Below are 16,448 nucleotides of genomic sequence, written 5' to 3'. Positions count from 1 at the left end.
CTTCCAAGTAGGAGAGATAATCTTCAGAATACAGGCCTGAACTCTGAATTCATATATTAATGTTGACTTAAAAAGCAATTGAAAGGTGACTGATTTAGAGAGCTACTTTAAGAAACATGTGTAAAGTGCAGCTGATTAATTTGTGGTTTTGGAAAAATTTTTCCAGAATTTTTACTGAGTTTCACCGAAAAGCACGGATAAAAAATAAATATTGTATCAATCCGGGCCGATCTACCACCAACGTGGCCCGACCTCTTTTCACATTAGTTGTTTATTTATTGCATTTTTTGTCCCGCCCAACTTCTAGCAGATCTTCCACTTCTTTCATACACCTAAGAAGGCAGCAGGGTTGGCTTAGTCAGAAGGTAAAACCCCTATCCTCAGATCTAAAGGAAAACTAGCGGTAGCGGCCAAGCAAAGGCAAAAAGAAGCATCGCCGGGACTCGCCGGATCCAAAGCTCAGCTACGGAACTCCATGGAAGTGAATGGGAGGCGGGTCATGTGACTCGCCGCCGTGCCGGGATATGCACATGCATTCTTGCGATGGGCAAAGGGAGGGAGGAGGAGAGGCTTCGGAGGGGTCACGTGTCTTTCCCGGCTTTCCTCCTCCTCCTCCTCCCCCCCCCCAGCTGCGGAGCCAGCCAAGCAGCTGGCTGGGAGGGCTTCCATCAGCGTCCAGCGACTGCCGCAGCGCAGCTGGGAAGAAAAGAAAGGGGAAGGGATCGATCGCCGGCTCCGGATCGATCACCGGGTCCTTGCACGGCCTCTGAAGGGTCGATGGATACCCTGTCCTGCTTGTGAGGCACGCGGCGCGGTGGCGCCTTTGGAAGTGCCGCGAAGCCAGCATGTGGACTGGGTAGGAAGTCTGAGTCTGCAGTGAATGTCCGACTGGGGTGGCGATGAGTGGCACTTGACGTGCCTTTTGTCCTGTCGGTCTTTTTTCCCCCTCGGGGAGGATTGAATTCTCGTAATCTGCTTTTGCAGCTCATCCGCGGAAGAGCCTCTGCTTCTAGGTTGAGGGAGCCCCGGCTGAACGGTGCGGAGGCAGGGGCGGGATCCAGAGAGGAGTCCCCGAGCGCCGGCTGGGAGACGCTGACTAGAGGGGAGGGGGATGCGTTGTTGGCTAGCTTGCATTTTACGGATAAGAACTTGTGTGAGTCTGATTACGGGGAGTAGTCCCTCCAAGACAGTTCCGCGGCTGGCGTGTAAATTGGAATAATGGTGCGCCGTGATCAGCGAGGGGTCGTAAGTTTGAACTGGTGTCAGGTACCTTTGGAATGATCCAATTTTACTCCATAAGGCAGAACATTTTGATGAGTTCCAGAGGTGTTTGGACTCTTTAACTCCCAGAACTGCAAAATCTCCATCTAGCTGAGGGTTCTGGTGCATGCAGTCCCAGTGAAAAGCTCTAGGTTTGAAAATGGCAGAAGTGGTGCAGTCTGAATTTCCATAAATTCCCCTGCAAACATACCCAAAGATATATGTGCAGGTGTAGGAAATACCTGTCCAAGGACTGACAACAGCAAGATGGGTTCCTGTGTGTGTGTGTGCGTGTGCGCATGCATGCATGCGTGTGAATGGAAATGTTGATGCATTTCCAGGTTTGGGGGAAACAAAATATTTGGAAAGCCTCCAAACCCATCTGGCTACCTGATTGTCTGCCATACTCCCTCTGCTTTTTCCTCTTCCTTGTCCCCATTACTTAGCAGCCACTATTGCTTCCTATTCCTTGTACTAACTAGCCACCCACCCAGCAACCAACATAGAAAGTAAATGCTCTGCTGGCCGTCCACCTATTGTTGTATAACAATTTAAGGTGCTTGACTGTAATTTCAGCCATGGTTGACATGTGTTCTTTTGTGGAGCCCCAGAGGTACACCTCAGAGTGTAGCCTTACTGATGCTTCTGTGCATTAGAATGGATAATTATCACTTTAGACCCCAAATCACTCTCCCCTAGGGATCCAATTCTGTGCATTGTGCAGAAGGATACAGTAGTTCTTTTCAGCCTGTTAGCTAAAGGTTAGCCCCATGAACTGAAAAAAAGAGCGATGGGCGATCAAAGGTGGGCTGATGACATTGTCTGGATGCATAATAAAAGTCTGATATTGGCATCTTTATGGGGCAGAATTTAATTGCTAGCTTCCAAAAACAAACATCCTTGACATTAAGCATTCGTATCTTCGTGCTCAGGACCGTAAAGGAAGAATTAAAGTCAGGTTGAAACTATTTGGGGTAGACTTGGAAGGCTGATTCTAAATCTAGCACTTTTGGCTCTTCAGTATCTATTTTTGTCTGTTTACTATCTTTGAAAGGGTAAAGGACCAACTCAGATGTGATGCAGAAAGATAAGTAGTACACAATGGTACTCTTTTTCCTTGTTTTGGTGTTTGCATATGCAGTGGACATGCACAACCACATTTACCTTGGTTCAATTGTTGCTGTGCCTTTGAAGTCCTAAGAACGTGAGTGATGTGTGTATAGATCTTGAAACAGCCAGTGATTGTAGACTGCTGTCAAGGAATATGTACATTATTTTAGGAATTCCTATGCCAGAAATCCTACTAAAATGATTGTGTATAAACATTTTTATATATACTGCCCAGCACTTTAGATTTTGTTCCAAAAAGCTTTCTAGTTTTAGTTAAGATGTCAGTGGATTTCCCATTCAGAATTGTGTTATCAGGTTTAATGATGTGGTATTGCAATGTGAGAAATATTATGGAAATCAAAGATAACTTCATGAGGTGTCTTGATTCTCTCATTAAAGCAAAGTAGAATGCTAGGAGCAAAACAACCTTATGAGTGTTACTTCTGTGTTAATAGCCAGTGTTGTTTCTATGTGTATGTATTCAGAGAGCTTTAGCTAATCTGTGTGAAAGCACGGGAAAAAATGATGAAGTTTCCTTGTAGTTTCCCAGTTAATAATTTCTCTCCAGGTATACCCTATGTAGGAGGAAAAATAACTGCACAGTGGAACATAGATTTCATTTCTTTATTCTGGTGTCAGAGGAGATTTCTTTTATTGAAGAGAGAAGCCCTGCAGATTTCTCTGTTGGACATATTCCTTACAGAATTCTACCAAAAGTCATCTAAAGGCATTTCATACAGGAAATTGCTCTGTCAGACCAACTCTGCAGGGAACTCATTGGGTCTTTTGCTAAAAGTGCAGATCAGGCACATTTCCCTCTCCTCTCCTCCTGTTTCTGCAGAATTAGATTTTTTAAAAAGACAACTTCCCATTATTCAGAGGCTTTATGAGGCACAGACATTGGCCTTCATCACTTGGAATGGAGGATTGCAGCCTTTTACTTGGGCTCAGTGTTGCAGAGAAGAGCATCTGTAACCTTGAAGCCTAGACTGAGGACTGTCTCTTCGACAGCTTCAAATTAAAAGTCTACTAAGAAAATGACTTACGATACTTATTGACATTTATCTCAATACTTTACTGTATCATATTGCTTTGTTAATTTCATTTAGATTTGGGGTGGGGGAGTTCCTTCACAAAAAGCTTCTTCTTGAAAAGAGCAGCTAAATAGCAACTGTTCTTGAAAATAAAGACCAGATTGCAATTTTAATCTAGACTAACAGTGGCAACTGCACTGATTAATGGTTTTGAAATTTACCTTCAGTGTGGTGGTTTCAAATTTCCAAATAATTCAAATAAACATAAAGTGCTGGAGTTGAGCAAAAAAATAAATAAATTACTGGACAGTGTAATATTCCTAGATATTGATATGGCTGAAAGCTTATTTAACTCCATGCAGGTCAGAAATGACATCTGCAAAGTAGGAAGGAAACAGGAAGGACTATTATATAAGCTACTGCAAGAAATAGACAACAGACAGCAAAGACCAGAGAAAAGAGCTGTGGCCAATTTTTTACATTGTTAAAGTAGGAGATAAATTTTAAATCCTGAGTGTTGTGTATATGGGTAATATAGATGGTTAGAGTTCTAGACTTTGGAAAAGCCGGTTTTTGCCAGGGCTAAACCAATACTAGATCTGCAATAACAATTATTTATCTGTTCAGGACTTGTCTTTGATTTCCCAGGATTGCTCTTGTGAGTGGGCTTTAGTTGGGGAATGAGGTTTATTGCAATGGCCTGAATGTATTTAGATGATGCATTTTGAAAGCCAAGAGGAAGTTCAGTACATGACAGCATGTATTCAGGATATGGGAGCATTCAATAGACATGTTCATTCATCCCTGCTACATCCTGTAGAATACCAGTCGTACTGTTGACTGCAGCAGATAGGCATTATAGAAAGGCATTCCCCCCCCCCCCCTTATCTAATGTTGGTGGTAGACTATCTCAAAGGTGCTTTTTCAAAAGGCAGCTAACCTTTGTTTTTCCTTGAAGATGTTTTGCTTCTCATTCAACTCATTCAAACTTTATCAGTTCTGACTGGATGGTGGTAGTGGTGGGGAATGGAAGGATTAGCTCTGACTAATTCTTAGGGTTTTGGGCCAGAATTAATCCTTCCATTCCCCCCACCCCCATCATACAGTCAGAACTGATGAAGCTTATTGGATGAGAAGTGAAACATCTTCAAGTAAAAAGAAAGTCCAGTTGCCTTTTGAAAAAGCACCTTTGGGACAATCATGATCTGGATAATTGAGAATTTCCATACACAGTAGACTATGTGCCAAGTTTATGTCTCAACATCTCCAGAAAGGACTACAGAAAGCCTTTGGACTATAGAAAGTCTTTTATAAGGAAGTTGGAGATTCATTCCTACATGTTGCAATCCCCATGGACCTGAGGAGAATCTGGTTTTGGGCAGGGAGTGATATTGATATTGAGCTAGATGGACCAATAATGAATCGGTAAGTCTTTGAAGTTTTGAGCTAAGCATAAAAGGCAAAGCTAGAAGAATATTGTTTTTCTTTTGTCCCATTGTGTCTGATTCTTGGAGACTGCCTTGGACCTTGCAATTTTCTTGGCAAGGTTTTTCAGAAGTACTTCGCTCTTACCTCCTTCTTAGAATTGAGAGAAAGTGTCTGGCCCAAGAACACCCAATTGGCTATGTGCCTAAGGCAGGACTAGGACTCATGGTCTCCTGGTTTCTAGCCTGATGCCTTAAATGCTTCACCAAATTGGGTGTAGGGAGAGGGAAAGTGGCATAAAAAAGTGAAAAAAAGAAAAAAAATCAGTGAAAGGAAAAAAGTATTCGGAGCTCTTGTTAAATTTATTACTTTTTGTTACATAAAGGTTTTCCTACTTCCTCCTGTCTTCCAAGGATTTGTGAAAATTAGTTTTTTGCATTCCCAGAATTTTCATAAGTTACCCAAAACAGGAAACGTTCGGTTTGCTGCTTTAAATAAAAAAGGTTCATACTTCTACATTTTATTAAGGCTCAGTATACTTGAAATTTTCTGATTGCTGCTCATTTATCTTTGCTGTTGCCACTAAACAACTCTTTCTAACAGAATGCCCAGCCTTGAAAGATTTGTAAATGTCTGTTTTCCTTATGAAAGCATGCAAGCTTAGTTACAATTTCTATAAAGTAGGTAAGTAGCAGTTCATTAGCATTTCCAGAAAATTGGCAATAAAGAAGTATTTGTGGGAATGAAAGATTTTTAATATAATTCATCCCTTTTTTCCTCTGATCTAGGAAATGATTTAGGACCTGAACTATTTTGCTCAACTGACAATTGTTTTTAAAGAAACTCTTGCTGACTGAGCTCCTTTTAAACTAGGCAAGCAGAAGTTCAGATGTTTCTGTTTGTGAATGAATGGTTGCCTTCTTCTGCATGTAAACTGTATATGTTAAACAGTGAAATTTCATTACACATCACATCACATTGCATTAAGTTTTTAATTAGCTGTTATATATGGAAGCAGAACAGCCAACTGATATGTCCATCTTACAGAATGTGTGATGATAGAAAGACAAAATCAGCAGTTTTAAAAAGATTTTGGACCTCTTCAGTTTGAGAAACCAAGATATAGATTCCTAATTATGCCATGGGCTAAATGAAACATAGTTTTTCTATGTTCTACTATGGCCTCTGCTGTTCCAACTAGCTCTAGAATAATAATTACCTAAGGATGTTTTCAAATGTGCTGTAAATGCTGACTCAGTATGTTTGATATCTGTTAGCCACACAGGAACCAAGACTTGCTGATTCATTTCTATGTTTCTAAAGGGCAGACCAGATTCTGCCAGTGTCACCTGGTATCATACTGGAATGCAGGGCCAGTTGCATAAATAACATGTTATTTGGTACTTTTCTGCTCAATTTCCTGTTTGTTTTTAATGCAGCACATTAAACCGATCATAATAAAATTTCTTGGCCAAATATTACTTTGCAGAATCTTCTATCTAAAACATAAAAATTATGGAAGGCGTGTTCTGCAATTATTTAAAAAGACAACCTGTTGACTACTAGTGATAGATGACCTTCTAGTAAACTTCCCATAAATTTAAAAGGAAATAATGTTTGTTTTTCCTGAAAAAGTTCTATTAAGTCACTTCTAAGTAATGTAATTCTTCTTTTTAAAGATAATCTATTTTTCTCTAGACATATATATTCAGTCTATGCTACAGAGTGTACTAGATGGCTCACAGCAGTTAAATTCAACTCCCAGCTACAAAAACAAAATAAGTCCCTATCATTCTTCAACTTCAGAAGGTTTTTTAAAAATGTGATTTCAGTTATTTGTAGATTTATATCCTGTTTTTCCTCCAGGACCTCATAGCAGTGTACATAACATTCCCTCCCTTTCCCACAACAACCACCTTGTGGGGTAAGTATATTTATTTATTGAAGTTCCCACATTGTGGCTGCTGCAGAATTTTCTCAAAGCCTGTCAAGGCTTTAAATAAAATAGCAACAGGAAGAGATTATTGGTTTGGTTCCAGAGAAGTATTGGTGGAAAGCAATTTTTCACCTCTCCTTCCAACAACAGCCCAAAACCTCTCTTGAGAATTGGTGATCCCTCAGTGGTTAACATAGGGAGATTGAAGAGAAGAGTTTCTGAAAATCTGATGCAGGTATCTTTTGTGACTGATTCTTATTCTTCAGCCTGTCTTCGCCCCCAACCTCCCTTCCACCCATGCCACATATTCTGCAGCCTTAACATTTAGGAATTTTTTTGGATAGGACAGAAGCAACCCCTTCCCGGGACAAGAGTATTACTTTCTCACCAGGGTACCAAGTTTCAGTTATGTTAGGCTTTGTTTTGTCACTTATTATTTTATTTATTTATTAAAGTTGTATGCCGTCCATCTTGCCAGAGGAGATTCTAGACATCTTACAGACATTCAATTAAAACACATTATAGAACATTGAAACAATAAGGGGTCTTAAATTTAAAATTCAATTAAAATAAAGCTAAGCAGTGAATGAGGGAGCAAAGTGTGCCCAAGGAGCAGGTGGGGTATTATTTACTGTATTAGCCACATCCATCCTGCCACACCCCCATTGGGGCCCCAGGCCAGTTGGCACAGCTATGTCTTCAAGGCCTTTCTGAAAGTCAAAAGCGTGGGAGCAGATCTCATCTGGGGAGCATGATGCTCCAGTGGCTGGGAGTCAAGGCAGAAAAGACTCTTCTTCTGGACCCCACCAGCCGAAATTCCTTGCCTGATGGGATCTGGAGCATGCCCCTTCTGCCAGACTGGGTGGGATGGGCTAATCCCATCAGAGTGATGTTAATCTTTCCATTAAAATATCTAAATACTCTTTACATGTTAGTTTATCTTGGTTCTACAGGTTGATGAATATTTTAATTCCGACAATAAAGTCTATAATACACTCATAAAAGATTATTGTTTTTAAGTCCAAGGCAAAATCTAATATGGAATAAAAGTGTCTCTAGTTAAGTCCCATATTTCTACCATGTGATTTGGAATAATTTTGTGCCACATTCTCGCCTTCCCCCACTTTATTGAATACTAAAAGGCTTTCTAATGGATTCTTAATATCTTGTTTAAGTGATTTTTGAACAAATGGTTTCATTGATCACTGTTAAATCAGACCTTTAACTGTGCTAATTGGGCTGCTTCATAGCCCAGCGTAAAATTTGGGATTGCTAATATCTCATTAGCCTTTTCCATTCTTTTTCATGATCAACTAATTTATTCTGAGTCTTCTACTGCCACTAGAAGTACATTTAGCCATTTCCTATCTTCCTATTAGCACACTTCTATTAATCAGAAATTGCATATACTAGTTATTTTAATAATTCCTTTCATTAAAGTAAATGCATATTGTTGTCCCTGTTAATTCCCTCAGGCAACTAAAAACATATGAAAATGTTTAATGCTGGTAGTCTGCAATATTGTACAGGTTATCTTTTTTGTTATCCAACAGATGATGATTAGTTAAGGATATTTGTAGTAGATATTTATAGGATCATCACAGCATCACTTTGTTAATAAAGAAAAGGTAGCTGGACAGTATGAATAGTGTGAATAGCTTGATTTGCTCTACTGTGCCACAGTGCAGGAGGGATTTGATTCTTCATATTAAAAAGATTTCTGCATATAGAAAATTAGATGTCAGGCAAATCTACTATCCTTTCTCACCAATATACAGTTTTCTGCAGGGATATGGGGGATTAGGGAACTGTCTGCACAGCAGCATCAAATAAGATTGTCTAATGTTCCTGCACTGATTTTCTTTTCTTTTTGCCTAATCCCAAAATGCTTTCCAAATCTGTGACTTCTATCTGGGTTGGGCTTAGCTTTTTCCGGTGGTATTAGTTTTTAAATCTTCTTGAGAGACTTGTTTATTTATTAACCATTTTACCCACCTTGCTTAATTATTTTCCTACCTAAATTTTAAATAGTCCCTGATCTACTTAAGTGATTCACTTTCTTAAAAAAGGATTGGTTTGGATTTGCCTGCCCTGTGTTCTACTTTCTCAGATTATTCGGCCAGGTTATAAATCAGTATGCAAACCAGAAGATGGGATCCAGATTAAAACAGGAAATGAAGTGTAAGATTTGGGGTGAAGATCTTTCTTGATCATGTGAAGATCTTTTGGCATTTTTGTTACTTGATGTCTCAAATTGGGTTTAAAAGAGATGGTACAGGTAGTCCTCGACTAATGACCAATTGCTTAGTGACTGTTTAAAGTCCCAATGGACCTACCTGGGGGTACTTAAGATACCAATTCAAAATTCCAATGGCTTCCCCCTGTCGAAGTCACATGAGTGCATTTTGGGCACTCAGCAATTAGGCCGCATTTTATTTATTTATTAAAATTATATGCCGCCTATCTCACTATCAAAGATTTACAACCATTTGCAGCATCCTGCAGTCACTTGACCTATTTTGCATCAATTTTACTGAAAACCAAAACTGCACCATAGCGAACCATTGGGTCACTTAATGATCACCTTGTTTGCTTAATGACCACTGCAAAAATATCATAAAATTGGGTTGGTTATATGACCAGCCTGCTTTACTATCTTCATGAGTTATAACTCTGATGGGCAGGCTCTTTTTCAGTTGTAACTTGATGAGAACCTGTATTGCTGTTCCCTTCAGATTTCTATGTTCTTCACCCATCTGCATTTTAGTTTTCTCTGCTTGATTTTAAGAGTTGTGCTTTGATAAGGAACTTTTTTTTTCTGGGCACCAAAGAAACACCTGGCTTATTATATTTTCCTCTAACTTTTTTCTTTTTGATAATTGTTTTTTTTTTACAGACTTTGTTAGAGAGACCCATTTTCTCTCTCCAGAAGTGATTGTCTCTGCAAACCTTTTCTATATGATTTATTTTTAAAAAAACACCTGTTCTGGAATAGGTATTTATTTATTTATTTATTTATTTATTATCAAATTTATAGACCGCCCTTCTCCCGAAGGACTCAGGGCGGTGTACAGCCAAAGTAAAAAACATAGATATAAACATTAAAAACAATTTAAAAAGATATATATAAGTTTGGCCCCAAAGTTAAAAAACAATAACAAAACATATTAAAAACATTTTAAAAAGTGTTAAGCCAGCCCGGCTTCCTGAAAAAGAAAGGTCTAGTCAGACCTGCAGTCAGACCTCCAAAAAACTTGAGGGCTTTCATCCCAACCACAGAATTTCATAGAACACTTTGTTTTCCCTTTTTTCTAGATCACTGAGCAAAGAACAATGTAAAATCAGGTACAGGACGTGTCAGTAGATTCCCAGCTTTTGCTGCACATTGTTTTTGATGCCGAGAGGGACTTTCCTTGATTCCAGGAATGGTAATTCACATCTAACAATAGAGAGCTGATATACAGTTGATGCAGGGGTGGGGAATATTTTTGCAAGCAAGGCCTCCTCCTCTTTTTCGCAATAGTTTGGAGGAGGCATGGGAATTATATCATCAGCAGCCGGCGTGGGGCTAAACTATGCCTAGTGGAGACTTAAAGCATTTTCAGAAAGTAAGTTGGCAAACAGCTCTGCTGGAAATTGGAAAATTGCCTGCAAATTTCATTTGCTTAGTCTTGGCAGGAGCTTTAGGGGCTGAAAAATGGGCCAGTAGGTACTTACACATTGTGGAATGAATTTGATATCAATAGCTTTGTGAAATAAAAATAGACATTTGGGCACTTGCAAAATTCAGGCAAGCTGATTTCATGGAATAACAATGTGCAGAAGCTCATTAATACCCCATTGCAGAACTCCTGATCCTATCTCTTAATTTTGGTTAGGATTGATGCTGATATGTCCTTTAGCAGCCTTCAAGGAGGGGAGAGGAAGCACAGGCTCCTGGCTCTTTAATCATAGCCAAAAGGCAGGTCCAATTAAATAAATGCCATTTATTTATGTTCATGATCAATATCCATCTCTTCACTTGGTCCTTTTGAGAAACTTTGAGCCTCAGTGTCTCAGTGTGATCTGGGTGGCTTCCATCGGGCTCCTAGTCAGGCTGTTGGCTGCCTAGTGTGTTATTTTACTTGGAATCAAAATTGAAGTATAAAAAAAAGAACTGCCAAATCAAACATCTTATTCTTATTTTGCAAAGTTTTTTGCAAAGATATCCTTTATTTGTTTCTTGCTTCACATGAACTTGAACCAATCTGATTTAATTGCCATTGCTTTATATATATATATATATATATATATATATATATATATATATATATATATATATATATATATGTGTCTTTTTCTTTTTCGTAGGCTTTTATGTGCATATTCTTTCTAGCCAGGTTTTACCTACGTAAACTAAGTTGTTTTGCAGCTCTGGTTGTGTGAAATCTCTCCTGAAGCTTGTGAATGAGATTTCACACAACCAGAGCTGCAAAACAACTTAGTTTACGTAGGTAAAACCTGGCTAGAAAGAATATGCATATCTCATTTACTCCTGATCTTTTTTCCAAGCTTGATGTAATCAAATCTTGGCCATAGGCTAATGTTGGCTAAACTTGAGCAATTGCATTCCCAGGATTAACCCGTAGGGGTGTCTGGATAATGGCTACACTTCTGTAGTTTCCTGTTTGGATCTTTTCCACAGTGGTTTTTCTTCTCGTGTGTGACATACGTTTTTTTTAAAATAAATTATAGGTAAAAATTATTATGCTTAGGATCTTTATCCTTTTAAAACTATCACAGGGATTTTCAGTGGTTCTGAGACCTTTTAGCAATAGCAATAGCACTTAGACTTATATACCGTTCCATAATGCTTTACAGCACTCTCTGAGCATTTTAGAAATGTCACCATATTGCCCCCAACAACCTGTGTCCTCATTTTACTGACCTTGGAAAGATGGAAGGCTGAGTCAACCTTGAACCGGTCAGGATCGAATTCCAGGCTGTGAATAGAGTTAGCCTGCGTTACTGCATTCTAACTACTGCGCCACCATGACTCCTTTTAGTGATTTATTAATACATTCATTCATATAGCTGTTCATCTCACATTTATGTGACTCTCAGCTGCTTACAATAAAACAAATAAAATACATAAACCACACAATATAAAAAATAAAAATAAAACACAAAGAAATTAGGTGTTATCCAGTTATTCACATAGCCAGGCGATATGCTGTGTCTGATGCCCAGGGCTCCAAGCTCCGGCACAATTTACTTTACCTTTGCATTCATTATAACTTGTGAAAGAAACAGCTTTCTACTGCTGTTACTGCTATTACTAGCTCCTCCTCCCTTCCCCCTTTCTTTCCATTTTATATGACGAAATTTGGGATAGTGTAGAAATGTTTATGGAGATTCTCAATCATCCAGATCCTGGTTGTCCCAAAGGTGCGTTTACAAAAAGCAATTGGATTTGGACTTCCTTGGTTTTTTTCTTGAAAACCTTTTGCATCTCGTCCAAGAAGCACTCATTTTCAGAATTTGAAGAATTGCCACTGGAAACTCTAAAGGAAACACCCATTCTCTCTATTGATATGTCTGTTCATGTGTTGTTCTGACCTAGGCTTCCTGAGTCAGTAAAACACACGAGTAGTCCCAAAAACCTGTTTTATTTTAACAGCTGTGAATTCCGTTCATTCACAGATGAGTCCCAAATAGTTGTAAAGAGTCCTTCGGGATAAGGCTGATAATCACCCACCTTTATCTCCCTTGACACGCTGCTAAAGACCTAATTGGCAAAGCCACATGGAGTCCAGAATCAAACAGAGCTTCAGACTTTAAACTGCACAGAACTAACAATGTTGCTTCCTGCAAAGGCCCACATGCCTTTGCTCCTCTTTTAAGTCTTATGGGAGGGGCCAATCATCTCCAAGCCCTACTCCCAAGTTGTCCCTTTTGTTTTAACTGTTCTTGCCTTCTGGCAGCTCTGCACATGCGCGCACTGGGAACAGGCTTATCCTGTTCTCTGCCTCACTGAGGACCGACTCTGTAGGCTCCGGAGGCAGCGCGTACCTCCCAGATGGCCCTTTCTCTGCCTCCGACGCAGAGCCCTTGTCCGAGACTTCCCCAGACTCCAGGACTGGCCCATGTTCCTCCCCAACCTCCTCACTTTCCGACTCTGCTGCCAGCTCCGCCGGCCGCTGGCGGACCACAACATGTGTTGGGAATGTTTGTGTGGAGCAGATACAAAACATAAGCAGCTGCCTTAATGCTATACTTTATTAGGCCATTGATAAGAAATACTGAAAATGTCTCTTAAGATTTTAGGAAGAAGTCTCTCTTTGTCCTGTCTGGAGGAACCAGGGACTGAATCTCAGACCTCCTGCATGCAAAGCATTATTATTATGACAGAAAAATCCAATTCTTCAAGAGTTTTGTTTCTTTCTATACTCAGAACAAAAGCTCTGCATTGAGAATGGAATTGTTTTGAAAGTTCTGGGTGGTTTTTGAGTGCTGTACCAGAAGTTTTGTTTTGTGGTTTGTGATAGGTTGCATTTCATTCAGTTTTTCCAGTTTTTTCTTGCTGGTTGTGGGACTGCTACTCCTGGCTTGGACTGGATGGAATGGCGGAGGGAACTTCAAGGCAAACAAGCCCTTATTGAAGCACATGGCTCAGAACTGAAGAGCCATTGTGGAGTCTGCTCTGGTGCTGGAAAACAAGGGCAGGAATGTTGCCACTGTCTGACCTAGGTTGGTGCTTGGGAATGCATCACTTGGTTTCATTCATAAGCATGGCTGAAACTTTTGAAGTTGTATATATCAAGACTATTATTGTTATCTACGTTGGAATGATTTGGTTGATTTCTACACTGTGGTTTGTTTTTGTTTGTGTCTGCGTATCTGTCTGCATGCTCTTGTATCCTGTTGATGTTGAGCTTCAGAATGTCTTCAAATAAAATAAAAGGTTTTTTTTTTTATGTCAAATGCCCTCTGATATTCAACTTCAACAGGAACCAAGAGTATGCATGGAATGCACGCAAAACTATGCTCAGTAATGTTACCAAGTCAGTCAAAAGTCTGTGAAAAGATCTCTGGTTGATAGTTTTGTTGTGATTTTACTCTTGTATCTTTTTAATGGTCAGCTGAAGAGTACATTGAGCTATAATCCATTTTTGGCTGCGTCTAAGTTATGAAAGTGTTTTTTTTTAAAAATATATATAACGTACAATAACTGGAAGAAAAAAAAGTATTTCCACTGAAAATTTAGGAGTAGAAAATCTTCAAGCAATTTGAGAGGTTGATGGAAATTGAAGTTCAGCTATATTGCAGAAGTCAAAGATTCTACGTAAATCTATTTGTGTATGGAAAAGTTTGTGTATAATTTGAAAAATTATTGTCACAAATGTGGGAATAGATAAAAATTAATTACTATGCAAGGGCGAGGTTTCTTTGACCTGTATATTAGGGCAATGTATCTTCTTTCCAGTGGCATCTGCAGCAACTTCCACATCAACCCCATCCCCTGTAATCTGGACCTCTTTCATTCCTGGTTGAAGTGAGGAAAAGCTGGGTTTCAGTCATGGTGAATGAATCCTTGAGAGAAGAGGAGCTGCCTTCCTCTTTGAAGGAGACAGTGATATGCCCCTTCTTAAGGAACCATTGCTCGAATCAGATGTATCCTGTTTCCCCGAAAATAAGACCCAACTGGAAAATAAGTCCTAGCATGATTTTTCAGGATGCTCGTAATATAAGCCCAACCCCCAAAATAAGCCCCAGTTAAGATTGTCAACCAGATGGATGCATTTGATACCGTATTTCCCCAAAATAAGACCTAACCAGAAAATAAGTCCTAATGCATTTTTTGGAGCAAAAATTAAAGACCCGGTATTATTTTTGGGGAAACACGGTACTAAATAAACTACTGATCTGTCTCCAACTCTTTCTGAGGAAAGAGAAAATAGTGGAGAAAATGCAAAAAGCCTTGAATGAAACAGATTATTTGGACCTGTTGCAATCCGGTTTCAGGCCTGGATTCAGTACAGAGACAGCTCCTGGTTGCACTTGGAGGGACCTGGTTAGAGGTAGTACATGATGTTGTCCTCATTCTCCCCCAAATGCTGTCAGAGTGCTGTCCAGGTATCTGGAAGCTGCTTGAATCTGGAAGGGAAGGAACGGAGAGAAACTCACCAAGGCAGAATAGCATTGGGTTTGAAGTCCTGCTGATTCCAACGAGATACCATCTTTAGTTCTGAATGTGATTTCATTTCGCATAATCGAACTGGGTTGTAATTTGGAGGTGTCAGGTCCTGCTTGAAAAGCATGTTGTATGTGGAGCGAAGTGGGTTATAGCTCTTCTTCTGCACCGGGTGATGCCAAAATAACAATACATGCTAGTGATGATATCACGTAAATGCTGCCTTCTTTTGTATTCTGACAAAATATTTGTGGGCTGCTGTACCAAGTTTACCTATTCTTTTGATGAGCAAGACTGCACCAAAGCTAATTGTCAATAGCCTCATTCATGTTTTCAGTGAAGGAAAAAAAAACAGTGAAGAGATTGCTTCCTGGAGAAATATTTCCAGCCTAGCCTTCTTATCATGTGATAGCCAATTCCATTTGTAAAACTCACTGGCAGAAAACGAACTCTTAAAATAAACAGCCTGCTTGATTTGCTGTGTCGCTCCATCTTCACTCCCCTCCCTCCCTCCCTTCCCCCCACCCCGTGTGTGTGTGTGTGTGTGTGTGTGTGTGTGTGTGTGTGTGTGTGTGTAACTATGTAATGGAATTCATGTGGGACATCCTTGAGAGGAATGAGGTGAAATAAGGGATATATGGACCTAGGGCAGTGATGGCTAACCTTTTTTCTATCGCGTGCCAGGAGAGGGGTTGTGGGGGAGGTTCGTGCGTGCCCGTGCCCACACCCATAATTCTATGTGCCCTCGCTGCGCATGCGTGTGCAATCCCCCTCCCCCCCACTCTTGGTACGCGATGAACTGGTAGGCCCATTTTTCTTTCTTACCTGGCTCCAGATCCTCTATGCATCTGGGAAGTCTCTCTAGGAGTCTCTGGAGGCTGGGGAGAGCAAAAAACGTCACTTCCTGTCCCAACGGGAGTTGGGAAATGGGCCCTTTCAGGCCTTTGGAGGGCCTCCGAGGCAGTGGGAAAGGCTGTTTTCGCCCTCTGCAGATGCATAGAGAGGATCTGGAGCCAGGTAAGAAAGAAAAACGGGCCTTCCCCACCCCCCACCTCCAGGCCCTCCGGAGGCAGGAAACAGCCTGTTTCCCTACTTCTGGTGGGCCCAGAAGGCTCGAAAATCAGCGGGCCGGTGTGCACATGCGCGCCAGAGCTGAGCTAACGTGCCCACTGATATGGCTATGCATGCCACCTAGGATGTCTCTCTTTTTAATCCTGAATCTACTGATTTCTTTCTTACAGCCAGACCCATATTGAGGAGGCCAGGCCACAGCTCCAAAAGCAGCTAGTGGTGGGTCAGTGGAAAGCGCTTTCGTCAACTAACAGAGGGCAAGAGTTACAGCTCCCAGAGTCTTCTGTCAAGAGCCTGGCCGGTGGGGATGAGACCCAGTCAGTGGCACAACTGAACGTCTCCCGTTTGCGCAGCTCCTCGGTAGAAATCCGTGAGAAAGGCTCTGAGTTCCTGAAGGAGGAGCTCCATAGAGCTCAGAAGGTAAGCATGAGGTTAAGAA

The 16,448-nt window shown here is 40.5% G+C and overlaps 1 protein-coding gene across 10 annotated transcripts in view; it reads left to right on the top strand.

The window, feature by feature from the left end:
• Positions 1-657: 657 nt before the first annotated feature.
• The window catches only part of RAB3IL1 (RAB3A interacting protein like 1), a 37,345-nt gene continuing 21,554 nt past the window's right edge, over positions 658-16,448 (top strand). For 5 of the 10 annotated variants that reach the window (XR_011599723.1, XR_011599722.1, XR_011599721.1 and 2 more), the window contains exons 1-2: positions 658-856; positions 16,180-16,429. Coding sequence is in view for 3 of the 10 variants with exons in the window: in XM_070932059.1 (XP_070788160.1) it covers positions 846-856; positions 16,180-16,429 (261 nt within the window). In the remaining 7 variants the exon portion in view is untranslated. Of the gene's footprint in view, positions 857-4,795; positions 4,830-16,179; positions 16,430-16,448 lie in introns of those variants that run through there. The other 5 variants (XM_070932085.1, XM_070932068.1, XM_070932049.1 and 2 more) reach the window with 4 other exon arrangements.

This window comes from Pituophis catenifer, unplaced genomic scaffold (assembly GCF_029215685.1).
Source record: "Pituophis catenifer annectens isolate HBS135680 unplaced genomic scaffold, rPitCat1.0.hap2 SCAF_1, whole genome shotgun sequence".
In the NCBI taxonomy this organism is placed as follows: Eukaryota; Metazoa; Chordata; class Lepidosauria; order Squamata; family Colubridae; genus Pituophis; species Pituophis catenifer.
This window is presented reverse-complemented; position numbering and strand designations above follow the sequence as displayed.